This window comes from Chrysochloris asiatica, unplaced genomic scaffold, assembly GCF_000296735.1.
Source record: "Chrysochloris asiatica unplaced genomic scaffold, ChrAsi1.0 scaffold00047, whole genome shotgun sequence".
NCBI classification, from domain to species: Eukaryota; Metazoa; Chordata; class Mammalia; order Afrosoricida; family Chrysochloridae; genus Chrysochloris; species Chrysochloris asiatica.
Window position 1 is genome coordinate 7,334,573 of NW_006408565.1, and position 20,717 is coordinate 7,355,289.

Sequence of the window (20,717 nt, forward strand, 5' to 3'; positions counted from 1 at the left end):
AGAATAATTCACTAGCTAGAGGGTTGTTGTTGTTGTTGTTTAGTCCCGTAGAGTCGGTTCCAACCCACAGCGACCCTGTACAGGGTTTCCGAAGCTGTAAATCTTTGTTGTCGCTGTTGTTAAGTGCCGTTAAGTTGGTTCCGACACATAGCAACCCTGTATAGGGTTTTCAAGGAGCAGCTGGTGAGCTTGAACCGCCGACCTTGCAGTTCAAATGGCTTTGTGGTCTGGCGCATTAAACCACAGCGCCACACCAGGAGCAGAAAGCCTCATCTTTCTCCAGTGGAGCAGCTGGTAGTTTCGAACAGCTGATCATAAGGTTCACAGCCCGAATTGTAACCACTACGTTACCAGAGCTAGAGGGTAGACACAGTTAACTCAGGTAAAGGGGAAGGCAATATACAAAAAGGGGGAGGGCAATATATAAGAAGGGGGAGGGCAATATATAAAAAGAGAGAGATTGGCTGAAGAAGGATGAAGATAGGTGAAGACACAGGGAGGTATGTAGGGGCTAAAGGGGATAGAGGTAAATAGTGATATCTATACAACCTCGGCGTCCTGGTGTGGTGCTGTGGGTTAATGCGCCGAACTGCAAAGCCGTTTGAACTGAAAGGTTGGCAGTTCAAGCTCCCCAGCTACTCCTTGGAAACCCTGTATAGGGTCGCTATGGGTCAAAATCGACTCAACAGCACTTAACAACAACAACATATACAACCTTGGAAAGGAGCTTTGGTAGCGTAGTGGTTACGAGTCGGGCTGCCAACCTCAAAGTCAGCAGTTCGAAACTACCAGCGGTTCCGTGGGAGAAAGATGAGGCGTTCTGCTCCCATAAAGATTTACAGCCTCGGAAACCCGATGCAGGGTCACTGAGTTGGAACCAACTCCATGGTAGTTAACAACAACATACAACCTTGGAACAACAGTGTTCTGTATAGATACATGACAGAGACACAGGGTATGAAAGGAAGAGTGGACTATATGTATATTTATACATTCCACAAATGTATGTGCTTGAAAGAGGATATTTGTACATGGGTAACCACAGGGAGGAAGTGGGACAACTTGTTGCATGGAGGGGATTACACTCATTGAGATGAAACAAAGTGCATGAATCATTGAATGTAAAATTGATGATCTTGTCTGTAAGCCTACATTCAATTCACAATAAAAATTAAAAAAAAAAAAAAAATCAGCTGACCATAGATGTGTAGATTTATTTCTGGAATCTCGGTTCTATTCCACTGGTCTATGTATTTATTTATTTATTTTAACCAGTACCAGGTTGTTTGGTTACTGTAGCTGAATAGTACAGGGGCCTTCAAAACATTTGTGGAAAATGGAATAGAAAGATAGTGAAAAATTCCCACCAACATTTCTAAGGCCCCTTGTCACTGTGCTGTTGTGTCCAGTCGGTTCCAACTCACAGCAACCCTGATAGGCTTTCCCAGGATGTAGATCTTTGCAGGAGCAGAAAGTCTCTTCTCCTGAGGAGCTAGTGGGCTCAAACCACAGAGTCTGTGGTTTACAGTCCTTCCAAGTCCAGTGCTTATCATATGGAGACACTGGGCTCCCTTGAAGTCCCCTAGTATGTTTACAATCAGGAAGTGTGAGTCCTCCTAGTTTGTTCTTTCTTTCAGTATTGTTTTAGCTATTCAGGGTCTCTTGTGGTTCCATGTAAAGTTGAGGATTAGTTTTTGTATTTCTATAAAGAAGGCTGTTGGGATTTGGATTGAGATGACATTGAATCAATAGATTGCTTAGGGTAATATTGACATCTTAACAATATGAAGTCTTCCAGTTCATTCACATGGAGCAGCTGGTCATTTAAGTCTTCTCCAATCTCTTTCAGCAGTGGTGGTGGTGGTGGTGATGGTTGTGTGTTTGTGGAGTCGGTTCTGACTCATAGCGACCCCACATAGGCTTTCCGAGGCTGTAAATCTTTACAGGAGCAGAGAGCCTCATCTTTCTCCCGTGGAACAGATGGCAGTTTTGAACTTCTGACCTTGAGGTTGGCAGCCCGACTCGTAACCACTACACTACCAGAGCTGTTTTATGGTTTTCATTGTATAAGTCTTTCATGTTCTTGGTTAGATTTATTCGTAGGTATTTTATTCTCTTATGTTGTTGTTGTTAAGTGCCGTCGAGTCGGTTCCGACCCATAGCGACCCTGTACAGGGTTTCCGAGGGTGTAAATCTTTACGGGAGTAGAAAGCCTCATCTTTCTCCCGCGGAGCGGCTGGTAGTTTCGAACCGCTGACTTTAAGGTTCGCAGCCCGATTCGTAACCACTACGCTTCTCTTATATACTATTATAAATTGAATTGTTTCCCTAATTTCCCTTCCAGATTTCTCATTGTTGGTGTATACAAATCCAACTAATTTTTTGTTTGCTTGTACACACATTCCTTGAACACTGAGGGCCAGGTGGAATCAGACCCTGTGCTGGGCTCCAGAGATGAATGAGCAAGACAAACACAGTCCGGCCCTCACTGCCACTGAGACCACAGACAGAAAACGGACTCAATTCTCAAACAATTATGTAACTTCACCTATGCACAGGGATGCTAAGGGGATACTCATGGGGCCACAAGGGTGTATGATAATGAGGTAGGGAAGGGGCTGACCTGAAGAATGAGTAGGATCTCTAAGGGGAAGAGGAGGGGAATAGTTGTTCCCCTTGGAAGGCAAGGTACCTGCATATCAAAGTCCAGAGCAGACGGTCTGGGGATAGAAACAAGTTCAGAGTCAGGGGCTGGAGTGGGCAGTGGCAAGAGCCAGTTTGTAAAGACAAGGATTTTAAACTACATTTGGATAGCAGTGGGGAGCCATTGAGGATTTCAAGCAGCGAAATGATAGTTTTGGATTTAGTGAACATTGAGGAGGAAAGGTTGGAGACCATGGAGCTCCAGACAGGAGATATTAGTGACCTGTACCAGGACAGGTGGCAGGGAAGGGGAAATGTAGCTACTTTGAGATGAAAAGAGCTGGGTCACAAAGCTGAACTGGACAAAAGACGGAAACGAAGGGGCCCTGCGGATGGGCAGTGGGATCTTTCATAGAGAAGGGAAGACAGAAGAGCAGGGAATGGTGTGTCTGGGGGTGCTTCCAGGGAAGTGTCTGAGATGCTGAAAGTAAGGGGGGTTGCCCCCCAAAAGGGTAGAGGGACCAGACAGGAAAGCTAGAAGGGCTCAGCTCCCAGGAGTAGGCAGGTGGAACGCTGGGAAAAGACAGAAGCAGGGACTGGGAGATTTTCAGGCTTTGGCCTCGTAGTTGGTGTTTCCTGCGAGAGCAGTGGGAAGAGAGGGGACAGGTGGTAGGCGGGGTATTTTCGCGCTCAGTGCGCAGTAAGTTGTGAGTACAGAGGTGTAATTACCTAGGGGCAGTGTGAAGGGCGGAGAGGAAGTGGAGGGTCGAGATGTGACCGCAGCAAAGGAAAAGGCGGGAAGCAGGCAGGCGGGAGGTCGAAGCGGAGGGAATGCTGGGAACCCTCGTTTGATCTCCTCAGGAGACCTCAGTCTAACCAGGGTGGCAAGAAACTGACCTGTAGTTAGTTGATCTTGGCAGAGCCAGAGGGCCCGAGTTTGGGTTCGAGGCGTGGTGGAACAGTATGGCTCAGGATAGCCCTCGCCTCTTTCTGAGCCCGCTCTTTCCCGCGCTGGAAGGGGTGGGAGTGACCCTGGCGGGCGACTTCCTTGAGTTCCCTCCCCACCCAAGGCGCCCAGTCAGTTCTCATTACCGCCCCTCCCCCCAGCAAGCTGGCGTGTGTGTGGGGGGGGTCCCTACAGCCTGGGGGAGGGGCTGCCTATAATCAATCCCAGGCCGGAAATTCCTCCTGGAGGGCCCGGCCAGGCTGCGAGCTAGAGGGGGGACCGGGGCGCGGAACCAGGCAATCAGCCCGCCTCCTGCATCATGGAAACTGGGCTGCGAGCCCGCCCCGCCCGCTCCGCATTCCTGCCTCCAGAGGCGGGTGGGACACTGGAACTGGGCCGCCCCCTTCGGCCGTTCGCTGGGAGCGCGGTCTCAGTTCAGCTCCTTGCCTGGAATAGCGCCGCTTCTGGGGGTAGAGTGGGAAGGCCGGGATACGATCCAAGACGTATCCGTTGGACACCCTCGGTGCCCAGACCTGGTCCATAACCCGCCACTTCTGCGCCCTTTGCTGTGGGTTCTGCCCTCAATGCCCGGTTTTCGCCCATTTTACAGATGACGGCAGTGAGACTCAGGAATGGTTGTGGGTTAGGTAGATCAGGACTGGAGCCTCTTCCTCCTGGAAGCTTCCCGGACGGTGCCAGGCAGGAGTGTGGGACTCCCCCGGGAATTAGGATGCAGGCTAAGAGTCCCCAGTCTACATGTTTAGGCTGTGGAGCCAGGTAGGGGGGTCCCAGACTCCGAGTCTTAGTTTCCCATATGCACAGGGGCCGTCGTCTCGGGCCTTTGTGAACGACGTAAGCAGGGGGTGAAAGGTGCGGGGATGGCAGGATTCGGTTCCCGCAACTCCCGCAGTCACATGGCGCTGCCATTGCAGGTAAGAGCTTACCCGCTACCCTCACACTTGAGGTACCGCTTCATTTCAGCTGTGGGGCGGAGCCTTGGGCTGAGCCGTGGTCCCCGGGGTTCCTGGGGGCGGGGCTGGATCGGCGCTGGGCAGGGCATGGGCAGGGGGCGGGATCCGGGACAAAGATTCCTTGGAGACCTGGGCAGTGCCGCGAGCTCGGGGGCGCTGACTACCACTCGGACCCGCGGGGCCGCAGCGGCGACAGGTGAGCAGAGCTAGTGTCCGGCTTTCGCCCTCACTTTCCCCAACTTTTTGTTTCTTTAAAGGGCCTTTAAGGGCGGGAGCCCGGTATCCCCTTTCCTCCCGGTGAGATTGAGGATGCGAACGGTGGCGGGACCCGGCAGTGCAGGGGACCCGATCCCGAAGGACTTCCCGCGACCTGGGACTTTCAGGCTCTGTCCTCATGTCACCGCCTCCCTGGGGTCTTTAGTGTCGACCCACGCTCTCCGGGTGTCCGGGTCTCTGTGCTCTGCACGCTTTTCTTTCTCTCCCCGTAGAGTCGCGCCGGGGCTCAGGAATGACTCCTCCAGAGTTGGGGCTGGAGCGCCAGCTGTGGCCTGGGGCGGGATGGCCACTTCTCTGGCTTCGGGCTGGGGAAAGGACTCCACACTCTGGGACAAGCGGGGGACGGGTCTCGCCTCGTGGCCGCACCCAAGGGTACCCAGAGTTGGGCGGGGTTCCGAAAGGCTGGCGTCAGGCCCTGATGGCGCTCCACCTTGTGCAACAGTATGACTCCATACTGGGTCTGCAGTTTCTATGTAAAAATCAGACTTTGGACGCGGTGGGCGCTCCATGCTAGGTCCTGGGCCTTCAGTGCTCCTGTCGTAGTCAGAGGTGGGGTGTTTGCTTTGCACTTCAGGGGTGCGGATGCAGAATAGGGTAGAAGGCCCACCCCTCCTGGACTTTCGGCTACCGGGTCCAGCGCTGGAACTGTTTAGAAACTAGTCTGGTGGCGGGGGTGAGGACGCACCACTGGGCAGCGAGGTCCTATCTCTTCTGTGGCCCGGGTACTGGGATGGGAGCCCAGTTTACTCCCACACCCTCCCTCCCCTTCGTGGGGGGCCACCCGCACGCAGCCCAGCATCTTCTGTCCCGCTCCAGGTCCAGTTCTTTGGCCGCAGACCGGATCAGACCAGCGGCCGGGAGGGGCTTTAGCTGGGCAGCCCGGGACCCTGGAACGCTAGGGCGGTGCTATCCCAACCAGGACGCGGGCCACTGAGATTTCGGGCGGAGGAGGCTGGAAAGGAGGCCAGGCGGCGGGAAAGGGGGATGATTCATCCCCAGAAGCCCGAATTGGAAACACCGCAACCTGGGAACAGCCTTGCCCGGCCGACGGGAGAGCCCGCCCAGAGAGGCGTTTTGCTCAACACGGAAGCCCTTGCTTCCTGCCCCGGCCCTAGTTGGGTCGCTGGAGGCGAAGGGTCTCTTCTGTTTGGAGTTAAAGAAATCCTGGGCAAAGTCTGCCGCTGCCACCGCCGCCGCCTCTCCTCTGACGGGCTCTTTCTTTTTGCTTAGAGCAGTCTTCCTGGAGTCTAGCTCAAGTCTTTCCTGCTGCAGCTTCGGTGCTGACTGAGGAGGTCTGGAAGGAGGGGGCGGGCCAGGGGAGGCTGGAGTCAGAGACACCCCCCCTCCTTCCCACGCTGCGGTATGTGAAGAGCAGGCTGCGCGCGAGGGGGGCGGGAGGTGGGGCCCGCGCGCGACCCGTGCGGACCGGGGCGGGCTGAGTGGCCCCTCCCTCCTTTACTACGGTGCAGCCACGTGCGGGGGAGGGGTCGAGTCCGGGCTGTACTTACCCTCAAGACGCCGCGGCCGGGGGAGCTCCCACGCCTGCAGAGGCCCGGGACCCGCGAGCTGGCGAAGGGGGCCGCAGGCGGTCGGAATCCCGCAGCCAGGGATGCTCCAGGGACCGTCCGCCATCCCCCTGTCTCCTCTCCGCCCGCGGGCCGGGCCAACTCTGGCTCCTGCCGTGCGTCCCTGGCTCGGAGCTCTGCTGCGGAAAACCCGAACGGAGGCGGCTACTCGACTCGCAGCCCGGGAAAATCCGGGGGTGGCCGCCAGGGATCTCCAAGCGGCCTGGGCGAGGAGGCCCGAGCTTCTCTCTCGTATTTGGACCCGGAGCCCGTCGGTTCAGACCCTGTCTTCCATCTTCTCTCTGCAGAGCTCCCAGACGACGGCGAGATGACGGCCGGGAGCCCTGGAGACTGCGGGAAGGCGTGGAGGAGCCCCGAGGGCCGTGTCTCTCGCCTGGGCCGCCGCCTGGGCCGCCGCCGGCGCCCACGCGCCCCACCCGAGCCTCTGCGGGTGCGGGCACGGCTGCGGCTGCGCTCGCCGTCGGGGGCGTTCGCGGCGCTGGGAGCACTAGTAGTGCTGGTAGGCATGGGCATCGCCGTGGCCGGCTACTGGCCACACCGTGCTGTAGCTCCAGGACCCCGAGCCGCCAATGCCAGCGCGCCTCCGGTGAGCGAGCTGCGGCGAGAGGGCCGAGGTGCCGGCCGTGCTCATGGCCCCCATGAGAGGCTGAGGCTTCTTGGACCAGTGGTCATGGGCGTCGGCCTGTTTGTATTCATCTGCGCCAACACGCTGCTTTACGAGAACCGCGATTTAGAGACTCGACAGCTCCGCCAGGGGGTGCTGCGGGCTCAGGCGATGCGGCCCCCCGACGGCCCAGGCTGGGACTGTGCTCTCTTTCCCAGCCCTGGTCCCAGGACTCCTAGGGCCATAGGCTGCGCAGCAGAACTAGAAACTTGGGACCTGTCCCCTCGTCGGGGTACCTCACCTGTTCCATCAGTGAGAAGTCTGCGTTCAGAGCCTGCTAATCCTCGTCTGGGATTACCTGCCTTGCTCAACAGCTACCCGCTGAAGGGCTCAGGACTGCCTTCACCCTGGGGTCCGCGGACCCAGACTGGCCACGTGATCATCACCATGCAGCCCTCTGGTTCCTGCATTGAACACTCCAAGTCTCTGGATCTAGGTCTTGGAGAGCTCCTGCTTGGGACCCCAGCAGCTCGGGACTGTGCTCACCGCAGCTGGCCACGCCTGGACCGCCTCAGTCTGGGAGGTTATGCCAAGTTGGGAGGAGGAGGAACTTGGGGGCCCGAGCCTGAGGAGCCCGTCCCGGCATGTGTTGGCAACGTATGTCACGGTAACAGAACCAGGAGTCCCAAGGTCTAGTAGAGGCTTCAGTTATATCCAAGGAATAGGATGGGTGCTCTGTCCCCAGCAGCTAAGGTATCCTGACCTTGTAATTGTCAGCAGAGAAATACCAACTGCTTTAGCGTTCAGCTGAGCTGGAGAGAATGTTTAATGTGGAGTCTGGAAACCAACAAGACTCGGCCTCAGGAATTCCTTCAGCTTCCAAACGTGACCTTAGCTCTGGACAGGTATCTGATAGGGCTGGAAGTCTAGGCCAGGTCGATTGGAAGATGTCCTTGGTGTCTTAGTAAACCCAAAGTGGTATGCAAGAACCCTTAAGACTGGGATGTTACAGGCTGGGGACAGCTCCCTCCAGGGTGGCACTGGTGATGGAGTTTGGTTGGCCCTCTGGGAAAATGGGTATTGGGGTGGTGCTGAGACCCTTCACTGCCATCTGGGATTGGGACTGAGCCTTTAACTCCCAGCACCTCAGTCTCTTTCTTCCCTCAGCCATGCGGGGGACATCTCACTATGGCTACACTACTGCCTATGCCTTCTCACTGGCCCATCCCCAAACAGGTTGGAGAAACTACCTTCTCGCCTTCCTCTATCATGGTCTGAGCTGCAAAATCTCCCACCAGTTGGCAGAAAGAATTTGTCAGTTCTCAAAAATACACCACTGAAGCAGCATTTTGGCAAGTGTGGGTAGTTTAGTTGAGAAAAGAACCTGAGTTTGGTTCTCCCCCACCCCCACCTCACTCATGTTTAAGTTTTCCCAAGTTGCTGCTGGTAGGAGAAGAGAACTTCAAAGTGGATCGAGTCTCACAGTCAGTCCTTTTTTGAAAGTTTATTGAAAAATGCAGTACAAGAAGCAAGACCAAACACATATCTAAACACTACAACCACTTCTCTTACTACAAAAGGCCAAGATAGCAGATCTAATTATTGTCTAGTAAAGATTTTGCCAATTTAATTCTGCTGCCATCATTTCTATTTTATCAAGAAATGTAAACTACTTGATAATGATTCGTAATTTAAAAAAAAATTTTACAAAGCTCCTTCATTTTTGTCACCAAAATAATACATTTGAGAGAGATTTGTAAAAACAAAACCAGCCTGGGGCTGAGATCCTGGACAGAGATCTCCCATGAGCATCCCTTGATGTTGGTCAGGTTCTGCCTCCATTGTCCAAGGTGGACTGTTGCTTCCCCACCGCCAGCTGCAGAAAAAATGGTGGTGGGCCTGGGGTGGGCAGAGATGTCCTGAGAGCCCCCAGCAGCCAGGGCTCAGTGGATTCTGGGCTTTATGAATTCAGGTCCGGCTGTGCTGATGGGTGGGTGGTGGCAGGGATCTCATGTGGCCAGAGGAAATCTTTCTCAAGTAAAAATAAAAATGCAGCAAGAGTTGTTACTGTGGTGTGTTTGAATCACTTTAGGAAAATTGTTGCCAAATCACTGACCCTGAAGGTATCACTCTTCTCTCCCTCTTCATCATTTCCACCTGGACAGAGTCTTTTTACACACACACACGCACACACACAACAACAACTGCAGGAAGAAGAAAAAAATTCAAGCATTTGCCACATCCCAAGATTTGCTGCCAAAGAGGGAGGAAAGAGGAAGTCCAGGCTTGGAAAGACACCCCTCTTACTGGGCTTGTTCTAATCATGGCTTCTCAGAGCTGGAAAAGCATTAGAGGTCTTCTGGTTCACTTTATAGACAGAAAAATGTAGTGAGCCAGGGACAGAGCTGAAGGGAAGTGTAGACCCCCCTGACTCCTGGGGCTGTGCTGCACAGCCAACTTGCTGCACTATTCTGGAGCACACAGGAAAAATGTTCAGTTTTTACAGACACACATGAGCCCTCCTTGCCAATAGCTTTTTCAGCAAGAGAACAACTGGTCACTGGCAGACAACTCTTGGGAAGCAAGCCTATATTGCATGCTTGTTTGATGTGAGCTGTACTTTTAACCAATGGAACTAGGCACTACCCAGAAAGCTCTTCATTTCAGATCCTTTGCCCACAGCCTGGAAGTCTATTCCTGAGATATGCCAACGTCCTTTCTCCCAAGTTCACACATCCCATTGGTTTCCTCACCTTTTCTCCCTAGACAGAACTGCCTGCAGGTTAAGAGTAGCCTCACATGAGCACTATAAGGCAAATTCATACTCTTGAAATCAGTTCAAACCAGCTAGACTATTCCGGCAAAACCCAGTCAACAGAGACTTTGGACATGTCCTATTGACCGCCACTGGTGGGAGCAGAGCTGTTTCTCTTGCTCATTGCCTTTGAGCCCCTAGCACCTACTGTCTGTTTACTTCTAGCTTAGAATTGTTATATGCCGTGGAGTCGATTCCAACTCATAGCGACCCTGTACAGGGTTTCCAAGGATGTAAATCTCTACAGGAGCAGAAAGCCTCATCTTTCTCCTGTGGAACAGCTGGTAGTTTCGAACTGCTGACCTTAAGGTGAGCAGCCCTATTCGTAACCACTACGCTACCAGAGTTCCTTAGAATTAGGAGACTAATAAACCTCCAGGAAAGTCTGCTTATAGGAAGCAAGCTGGAAGATTCAAAAAGTAGCTGAATGAAAGGTTCTAAAATCTTTACCAGAAGGTACTCAAGAAGGTGGAATTGAGTATATCAGTGCTCACGTTTCCAGAAACAAACAAAAAACCAAACTCCAAACCCACCACAAAATCAAACCTACAAAACCTGAGAGTGGCCCTGGTCATTTTGTGGGAAGGATGGCTTTCAAAGTCATTCTCTTGTACAAGAATGGTATCCTCAGGAAAGATCAAGAAACACAACTGCTCTTTGGGTCACATCCCTTTATTCCCTGGATTAAGAAAGAGGCTCAGGAATAATCACCTGGAAATACTTCCTACCAGGATCAGACTGAGGTAAACACACCATTCCCTAGGATCAAGTTCTCCCAGAACTAGAAAACCTCGTTTTTAAAAACCTCAATTACTTTACTTCCTCAAATGACTGCTAAAAATGTGTTATGAGAGCTTTTGGTCAAAAGAATCAACCTCCCCACCCCCGTGAGTTCTGGTCTCCTGAGATGGCAGCTAGGGGGAGTACTTAATAGAGCCACTGCTTCTAATGAGGTCAAAGGGCAGCTGGGGAGTGAGGACAGGAAGGTGAAGGCCACAGATATGTTCAAACATTCACAGTATCAGATAGATGTGATGCCCCTTCTTTTATTTTTGATCTAAAGAAGCTCCAACAAGAAAGAAGGGAAGAAGAAAAGAAAAACACTAATTTCTTAGAGACCTCTGGCTCCCCCAAGTCACCCCAACAAAATGAGGGCCTATAGTCTTTTCCCAGGGTCTGTGGAGCCAGGGCAGCCATTTGGCCTGACTTTCTGGTGACATCAATGGATCTAAGAAAGAGCTGGTTTATGTGTTTTTTCCTATTATCCAAAGAGTATAAAATTAGGGGAGGAGCAGGGAACCCTCATCAAGCTGGCTTTGGCCTCCAACACAGCTGACAGAGTTTTTGGAGGATTTTCCAGAGAATTCTGTGGACCCTGTCAGTGTCTGGGTTGGGAATAATTGGAGACTGTCTAGGTTGAAGGGGGTACAAATCACCCCATTTGAAAACAAAATCAAAACAAAACTACTTAAAACCAGTCCATAGAGTGAAGAGTTGAAAAGTTTCTGGTATCACAATATAGAAAAAAGGATCCAAAAGGATCAATGATCACTATAAGAATCACTTGGTATAAACTCCAAATAGAAAAGGAAATTCATTTTTTGGTGATTAAGAATAATCTTTTAAGTTCAAAGTCTGACTCCTCCAGTTTAGCTTCTTCCTCGTTTTGCTGGTTTTCTCTTAGATGGAAGAAGGGCAGGGGGTTGGGGGTAAAATGGCTCCTAGAGGAAAGAAAGAGCAAATAGTTAAACTCCTTCAAAGGAGAAAGCTGCTGAGTGCCATTAGTTTCTGATGTAACTCCAATGCAAGTTAGTTCTTGTGGCCACAAGTGACAATTGGGGGTTGAGATCATTTACAGGTCCCAGCCTTATCTTGTATTTGATGATTTCTTCCAGTTATTTGTGAACTACTTTTATGTATGAAATCATCTGGATCCCTAGTTTCCAGAAAGCAGCTACTCTGTTTCCAACTCTCTAGTCTGGCCCCAGGACTCCAATTTTCCTCCCCTATTTTCCTCCCCATTTCCTGAAAGCCCAGTCTTGTTCTGCTTGGTCTTTCTCTCTACTACTCTGGTCCTCACAGGTGTGGGCTGTACCAGGTGGCTTACAGCTGCAGAGAGGAGAGGAGAGGAAAGATTAAGTGGAGAAGCAGGAGGGTGCAGATGGATTCAGGAGGTGAGGATTTACTTCTAAATTTGGGGTACCCTCCCATTATCCTACACTGCTGGCACAGTCAAGGGCAGAGGACACAGAGACCTGGTTGCTTAAGTGGGAGCCAAATACTTAATAAGCGCTCTGTCTCCCACACCACTTAACCTCTCCTCTGCCTTCACGGTATTAAGTCCTGGAGGAGACACTGTGGTCATGAGCTCCCAGAGTGTCCAGCGTTCCTTTTTAGAGCTCTCTGCGGTGGAGACAGTGGATATTCTAATACTTTGTCTTCTCAAGCTGCAGGAATACTCCTACCTGAGCTCATTCCTCAGAGATCTCGGTCTCCTGATGGACAACCACTTTAGTTACTGACATATCTGGATGTTGCTCCTTTGCTTCCTTGATGGCCTGTACGAGTACCTAAGAAAAACAGAAACGAAGTTCATCAACAAAAAGCAGCTTGGCTGGTGAACGACAGCAGGGATCAGAGGCCATTTCTGTCTGCAATACCAAGACATCATTTCATTTAAGCCAAGCTGATGGGGATTCTTATCAACCCTATCTGGATTGACAACCCAGAAACAAGGAAGGTTAGGGATATCTTCAAGGAATCTGAGGGGGCATCAGGGGTGAAAGCTGTACCTGCTTTGGTAGACCTGGGAGGATTTACTCAAGAAATGTATCAGGAGGAAAAGGTAAGGAAAAAAATTGTGGTCAGGGCAGTATAATGAAGAAGTTCAGGGCAGCAGAGAAAAATACAGAAGTGCACTGCAAAAAGAAGAGCTGTCTTTGGCTAGAGTGCAGAGAATGAAGGAAAAGGGAAGGAAGAGGAAACTGGCATTTACTGGCTGTCTACTGTGAGACAAGTCCATAAGAATCAAGCGGTGACCTTGACTATATTATCCCACCTGAATTCAGAGACCATCTCAAGAACAGATTTGATGCATCAGACACCAATGACCAAAGACCAGAGGAGTTGTGGGATGATATTAAGAACATTATACAAGAAGAAAATAAAAGGTCATTAAAAAGATAGGAAAGAAAGAAAAGATCGAAGTGAATGTCAGAAGAGACTCTGAAACTTGATCTTGAACAGAGAAACTAAAGCAACTAGAAGAAATAATGAAGTCAAAGGGTTAAACCGAAGATTTCAGCAGGCAGCTCGAGAAGATAAAATATTACAATGAAATGTGCAAAGACCTGGAGTTTAAAAACTCAAAGGGAAGAACACATTCAGCATTTCTCAAGCTGAAAGAAATGAAACAAACAAACAAACAAAAAAAACAGTTCAAGATTCACGTTACAATACTGAGGGATCCTACGGACAAAATATTGAATGACACAGGAAACATCAAAAGAAAATGGAAGGTGTTACTACAGGAACAAACGGGTCGCTTCCCTAGGAGACATTGGGGCAGTTGGTCGAGTCCTACCAACGCAGGCCCCTTTCCAAGACTGAGACTCGGTGGAAATGCACGCTTGGATTGGTGACCACACGCATCACCGATGGGGAGAAGTGGGGTAAAGGCAGCAATGAAGCGGTGAGCTAAGCCTTACAATATTCAGTGGGCTTCTGTGGACCCGGTTGGGGACCTAGTTGGCAAGCAGTGTGAGGAGACCTGAGGACTTCCTGGGCCCAGAGTCAGTCACGTGGCCACAGAGGACTCAAGTGGAGAATGGAGCTGCCAGCTGATGGGAAGAGAGGGCAGGTGCACAAGAACATCCACACTTGCAGATGACACCCACATGACCGAGACCGGATGACTGGATGATCAGAGCTCAACCAGGAGAAGAAAGAAGGGGGGTGAGGGAGAAAGATTGAGCTGATTCAATCTGATGAACTTGACCTACACCTACGAATGCAGTGACTCAAAAGAGGCAACAAATCCTTATAGCAAGAAACATTCCCACCCCCTCCACACACAGAGTAGACAGAGATGGGCAACTTGGACATTGGATACCCAAATGGAGAGGGAGGGACTACAAAGGCAAGAAGTGACTGGCTTACAAGCTTTCAAGAGAAAACCTAGAGCTAGGGGACATGGAGTAAGGCAGAATCACCAGTGAGTACTATCCAATCTGTCTAGGTGGAGCTGATGAAATGAAATACAGATGGGTTACTCGCGATATTGTAGTGAATAATGGTTATCAAGACGGATTGTGAGGGTTGGAAATGCAAAGGTAGACGTTTTGTAGCAAGGAAGGGAGTGATTATTTCTCCAGTCTAGGAGCGGAGGTCTCTGGGACCACCAACGGAGAAGAGCCGAGAGGGGGACCCTACCCAGAGAAGCAGAGATGCCTGAGATTGGAGACAGAGACGATGACGTAGAGTGATGAAGTGGCTGGGGACTTTGGATCCAGAGAGGGAGAGGGACTGTGGGCCAAAGACTGGGGAGACGGGGGTAAGGGGAAAGGGTAGAGGACGGGTTTCTAGGATATACCCTTTGGTCGGAAGATGATCCATGGAGGGGATTGGAACCATGGCAATGAAATGATATACAATGGAATGAATGTAAAACTAAAGTTCTTTCATGTAAACTATCATATAATTCACAATAAAACATTAAAAAAAAGAAAATGGAAGGAATACACAGATTTACTATAAAAAAAAATTGGCTAATGTTCAACCATTTCAAGAGGCATCATATGATCATGAACTAATGATATTGAGGGAAGAGATCTAAGCTGCACTGAAGGCATTGGCAAAAAAACAAGGCTCCAGGAATCGACGGAATATCAGTTGAAATGTTTCAACATAGTGATGCTTTACTGGAGGCACTTATTCATCTATGCCAAGAAATTGGCCCTTTCCAAAGAAAAGTGACCCAACAGAATGTGGAAATCATGGAACAATATTCATTAATATCACATACAAGTAAAATTTCCTGAATATAACTGAAAAACAGTTGCAGTTGTACATTGACAGGGAACTGTCAGAAATTGAAACCAGATTCAGAAGAGGACGTGTAACTAGGGATACCACTGTTGATGTCCGATGGATCTTGGCTGAAAGCAGAGAATACCAGAAAGATGTTTACCTATGCTTTACTGACTACGCAAAGGCTGCAGTGTGTGAATCAGGATAAGCTATAGATCATATTGTGAAGAATGAGGATTCTGGAACACTTCATTGTGCTCATGAGGAACCTGTACATAGACCAAGAGGCAGTAGTTCAAAGAGAACAAGAGGATACTGAATGGTCTGAAATCGGGAACGATGTGCACCAGGGTTGTATCCTGTCACCATACTTATTCAGTCTGTATGCTGTGCAAATAATTAGAGAAGCTGGATTATGTGAAGAAGAACATGGTATCCGGATTGGAGGAAGACTTATTAACAACCTATGATACATATATGATACAACCTTGCTTGTTGGAAGTAAAGAGGACTTAAAATAATTTGCTGATGAAAATCAAAGACTTCAGTCTTCAATATGGATTGCATGTCAATGTTAAAAAAGCAAAAATCCTCACTAGACAAATAAATAACATCATGATAAACGAAGAAAAAATTGAAGTTATCAAAGGTTTCATTTTGCTTGAACCCAAAATCAACACTCATGAAAAGTAGCAGTCAAGATATCAAACACTGGACTGTATTAGAAAAATCTGCAAAAGACCTTTCTAAAGTGTTTAAGAGCAAATATTTTGGTTTGAGGAGTAAGGTGTGCCTGGCTCAAGCCATGGTACTTTCAATCACCTCATATGCAGGTGAAAGTTGGACAAGCAATGAGGAAGACCGTGAGAGAATTGATGCATTTGAATTATGGTGTTGGCAAAGAATACAGGAAGTACCATGGACTGTGAGAAGAACAAACATGTGTGTCTTGAAAGAAATACAGTCAGCATGCTCCTTAGTAGTGAGGATGATGAAACTTCATCTCTGGAGAAGAACATCATGCTTGGCAAAGTGGAGGGTCAGCAAAAAAGAGGAAGACCCCTCCAGGAGTCCACTGTGTGAACTGACACAGAAGCAGCAACAATGGACTCAAACAACGATTGTGAGGATGACACAGGCCGGGGCGGTGTTTGCTCTGTTGTTCACAGGGTAGCTATGAGGAGGAACTGTCTTGTATGCCATGCACTGATCTAAGCACTTCACTTACTATTGACTTCATCTTCAAAACAACTCAATCAAGTCAGGTATATTTCCATTTTACAGATGAGTAAACAAAACTGAAGTTCAGTGGTTGAATAAAGTGCTTAATGTTACAGCTAGTAAGTGATGCAACTGGTTTTTAACTCAAATCTACAAGAATTGTCTTTTTTCCACAGTGTCTTTTACTTTCCTAGAGGGACCCTACTTTAGCACCTGGAGTTTTGATTCTTTTAGAAAAACTAAAGGGAACAGATAGAAAGTCAAAACACAGTAATGATGCCCCTCACCTTGGGTTTCAAGTTCTGAGCCTGGGAGCATCTCACGGTGGACGAGTATAACTCTGCCTTTAGGGCTGGTGATATGGGGGTTCTTAAAAGCAGACCCACACCATAGCAGAAAGGATTGCAGCTAGAGCTAAACAGCTGGCTGCTTACCCTGACTCTTAAGACACATCTCGAAGGACAGGGGAAAAGAAGCTGCCTCTGGTCTCCTGGTCTCATGAAAGTCTTTCCTGGACCTGCCACCTCCATAGGCCCTTGCTCCCCACATCCTGTTTGCCCTGCTCAAGTTCATCTCCTTTGATTCTCAGACCTTTGCCCATTTCTCTATGAAATCCTGCCCCATACTGCTTTTCCTTAAAGTGCCACCTCTCCAGACAGACTGCACCACATCTAATCCTTCCATATACCCCCTGGTACCTAGCTGCCTGTCTCTGGGTTATCCAGTGTGCTTGCCCACTTGTCACACAACCATGGAAGAAACCTGTGACTACCTTTATTTTACAGACAATGAAAGTACTGTCAGAGAAGTAAAATAACCTGCTCAAGGGCACACGACCAGGAAGCTGCAGTCAGGATTCAACTCAGGTCTGTCTCACTCCAAACCCAGAACACCTCCCACACACGGCTCTTGCTGTCTAGTGCAGATTGAGTGCATGTTATTGTTAAGTGCTGTCGAATCTGTCACAGCGACCCTGTATAGGGTTTCTGAGGAGCTGCTGGTGAATATGAACCATGTCCTTGCAGTTCAAACTGACCTTGTACATTCTCCCATAGCACATTGCCAGGACTAGGGACTTAAATCACACCAGACTGAATAGGTAGGTGCAAACACCCTAAGCCCTCTCTCATGTGGAGTGTGCAGCCTTGCTGCTGAAACCCTGAGTGGTGTCAACTGCAAGTTTCAACCCTCCTACCAGGGAGCTGCCAGCACTGCAGCGTGGCTTTTCTTTTTTTTTTTTTTTAAAGCACTCAGTGTATTAGCATAAAGGCCACACAGTTATTGCTCCAGCAACCGTGTCAATGATTCCAGAAGCATTTGTGCAGTCTCTTCCACCCCCACTTTGCTGCAGTTTTACTGTTCTAACCTCACCTAGCAGAGAATTGGGAACATTTATCCTGACCTTATTATTTGCTAATTGCTTATAGCACACAATTAGCACCCAATTAACATAAAAACATAGAATTTCAACAAGTCAGAAGGGCCCTGAAATTATCTAGATCAACCTACTCTTTTAGGAGACGGAAACAATTCAGAAGTGATTTTCCCAAGGTCACGTAACAAGTTAGGGACAGATCTAGGACAGAGACCAAGTCTCACATGTCCTGGTTTCCTGTCCATCACACCATGCCCCACTGCCTTGTCTTCTTCTCAGTGAGTACAGCCCTCAGAGGGTAGGCATCCCACTCTCCGTCTGTTCTGATCTTACCCACGGTCTCTAGCACAATATCTCCTGAGTAATTGCCACCCCCCCTTACTAGGAGCCCACCCACTGCACATCCAGTCTCAGCTGAGCCTCACCACATTCCAAAAGGAAGACATACTCTCAGATGAGGAAACTGAGCCGAGAGGGGTTCAGAACTAGAACATGGTAAGAACCAGGAATTGAACTCAATTCAGTTTGAACCCTGCTCGTTCTACCACACTTCTTCACTTCCTCAATTTGCAGATAGCAGGACTTACAGCTGTTCAGGCTCTTCTCGATAAGAAGCTGATGGGCAGTCACTGTGAAGGCAAAAATTCAGGACTCCTTTGCATTTTCACTCAATGATTAAGTGAATAAATGAAAAAGGCCCACAGCCCACAGGTCTCTATATTTTCATTCCTTTTGTCCTTCTAGATTGAGAATGAGTAATTGAAGGAGTCCATTGGAAATGAAGAGGGCAGAAGTGTCCGTTGCTAGCGCACTTTTGTATTCAGCAATCTTCCTGTCCAGGGACCCTTCCCATCCCAAGAATCTCCTCAATATTCCTACCTGATCATGGTCGATATCACTGTCTCCTGTGATCACAATTCTCTTTTCAATCCGAGTTTCTGAAATCCCACCTTTTACAGTCTGGAACCAAAGAAAGGTGATCATATGAGATCAGCAATATAACAAGAAAGAAAGAAAGGAAAACAAAAACAAAAACACCCAGCAAGAGAGTATTCTGAAAACTCCACTCTAAATTTCAGTGTGCTAGGCATTCTGGTAGCGTAGTGGTTACGAATCGGGCTGCGAACCTTAAGGTCAGTGGTTCGAAACTACCAGCCGCTCCGCGGGAGAAAGATGAGGCTTTCTACTCCCGTAAAGATTTACACCCTCGGAAACCCTGTACAGGGTCGCTATGGGTCGGACCCGACTCGACGGCACTTAACAACAACAACAACAGGCATTGTATAGGATAGCTTTCTCCCCACAATCTTGGCTGGACTTGCTAAAGTAAGCATACCTTTATTCCTTTGGACTGCTAAAATCAATCTTTTAAAGCTAAACATAAGGTCACAGTCCTTTATTCCTATTTTCACTTCTCAAAAACTACATAGATTCAGCAAGTAAACCACGTAAACAAAACAGATAGGTGTTTCCCTTAGTTCATTTTATTTGTTTCTTTCCAGAGGAAAAGTAATCAGAAGATTATAAACAAAAATATCTTGAAATTGGACTCTTACTTTGACAGATTTTCACATTCTTGACATCAAAAGATCCACAGTACCCTGAGTGTGGGTACATATCTTTACTTGACAGATGAGGCAAACCGAGGCCCAGATACATGAAACAACTGTCTTCTTGTCATCTGTGTGTTCATGATGGAGCTTGACTAAGAACCTAGATTCTTATCTACAAGAAAATGCATTTTTCTCCAGTGCTTCAGCAAACATAAATTGTCTCTGATTTTCTGGGAATAGCTCCAAATTTAGATACCTTCTCTTTTTTCCCTTACAAACCACTGTTAACAATTCCAATGGAGTCTCAGTTTGACACTGTAGGATAAGCACTGGATTGCTAAGTACAAGGTTGGTGACTTAAACCCAACAGCTCTTCCTCAGAAACCCCATACAGGGCTGCTATGAGTTGGAACTGACCAGTCAGGAGTTAACAATAGTAACAATAATTCCAACACTTCAGCACACAAACTGCAGTTCCTATGGCCTTTACCTTGAACATGACATAAAAATTCTTTGCCCAAATCCTGATTTTTTGGCTTGGAAAATATGGTTGCATAAAGATACCAACAAAACCTGCCTTTAAGCTGATTTTTAAAATGCAATCTCTACAGGCAGATAGGAGACAGATTCTGAACCCTGAGCTTTCTTCCAGGGACAGCAGCAGCACCTTTCCACAAAGGAAGCTGGGCCACTTGGAGTCATTTAGTTCAATCGGAATGGAACTGAAAAGCCTTGCTCATGGTCCTTCCAGCAGAGAAGAAGCAAGTTCAGCAAACCATTCGATTTCAGAGGGAAGTTCTGAGCTGGCCTGTTACCTTGGTGATCTGAGTTGTGGTGGTACTGCTAGTGGTCTCAGATGTGATGGTCTGAGCTGTCAGCAGGACTCCTGGGTCCAAGTCCCCATTGCTGTCATCAGTCTGCAGAAGGAAACACATCTCATCACTATGCCTCTCAGGAAGCCTTATGGGCAAATATAGGCTTCAGCTTTACTGCTGAGCGGCATGTTGTAAAGTAAAAATCTGAGTTCCTTACAGTGACCGATTAATTAATAAATAAATCCCATGGGGACAAGGCTCCGTCTAAGAAAAGTTGGACAAGTTTGGTTTCCTTAGCAATAGATCAATGAGAGCAGTGGATTGGAAGGAGGAGGTAGGCGTAGAGTCACAGGTTCAGCAAGAGGGACAATCTAATAACTACACATGTGTACAGTATTTTAGAGTTCACAAATAGCTTTTGGAACACCTTTTTGATGCTGGTTTCAGCCCTATGGAATGAGAAATAGAAAATGCAGAGATTATTAGCATCCCCAGACAAGAAAACTCAGGAGCAGAGAAGGGAAGTGATTTTGTTCAGGGATTCAAAACTAGTAAGCGGCAGTTGTTTTCTCTACAAATCTGGTCTTCGCAACACACCACCAAAAGTGAAAAGGGAGTAAACTCGTGGTTACTAAAACCATAGGGAGGTTGTGAATCTCAAGGCAGAACTTCCCATAAAGAACTGAAAAAGTTCTTGGCTGGAGTTTAAGGGGCCAAGGAATCTCAGACTGTCTTTTCTGAAAATCAAGATGGAAGAAGACTGGAACAAATGAGGTAGGAAATGCCCCTTTAAGGAAAAGTGGGAGGAAAAATGTCTCTTACTGACATTTCTGGTAACAAACTATAATTAAAAGGGATCCTCCTTATGAAGAGAGTTTTAAAAG

At 48.4% G+C, this 20,717-nt stretch overlaps 2 protein-coding genes across 6 annotated transcripts in view; one reads left to right on the forward strand and one right to left on the reverse strand.

Annotated features, from left to right (window-relative positions):
* Positions 1 to 6,729: 6,729 nt before the first annotated feature.
* Positions 6,730 to 7,722, forward strand: TMEM200B (transmembrane protein 200B). The gene has a single exon (XM_006862371.1). The coding sequence runs from the start codon at positions 6,730 to 6,732 to the stop codon at positions 7,720 to 7,722; it is 993 nt and encodes a 330-aa protein (XP_006862433.1).
* Positions 7,723 to 11,003: 3,281 nt separating this feature from the next.
* EPB41 (erythrocyte membrane protein band 4.1 (elliptocytosis 1, RH-linked)) overlaps positions 11,004 to 20,717 on the reverse strand; it is a 256,505-nt gene continuing 246,791 nt past the window's right edge. For 2 of the 5 annotated variants that reach the window (XM_006862203.1, XM_006862206.1), the window contains 3 exons: positions 19,834 to 19,935; positions 18,345 to 18,425; positions 12,306 to 12,411 (listed from right to left, as the gene is read on the reverse strand). In XM_006862203.1, coding sequence (XP_006862265.1) covers positions 12,313 to 12,411; positions 18,345 to 18,425; positions 19,834 to 19,935 — 282 coding nt within the window. In that variant the 3' untranslated portion in view covers positions 12,306 to 12,312. Of the gene's footprint in view, positions 11,563 to 12,305; positions 12,412 to 18,344; positions 18,426 to 19,833; positions 19,936 to 20,717 lie in introns of those variants that run through there. The other 3 variants (XM_006862207.1, XM_006862204.1, XM_006862208.1) reach the window with 3 other exon arrangements.

Bases quoted from the DNA above. Each gene is read 5' to 3' on its own strand.
- TMEM200B (XM_006862371.1), top strand. From the start codon at position 6,730: ATGACGGCCGGGAGCCCTGGAGACTGCGGGAAGGCGTGGAGGAGCCCC.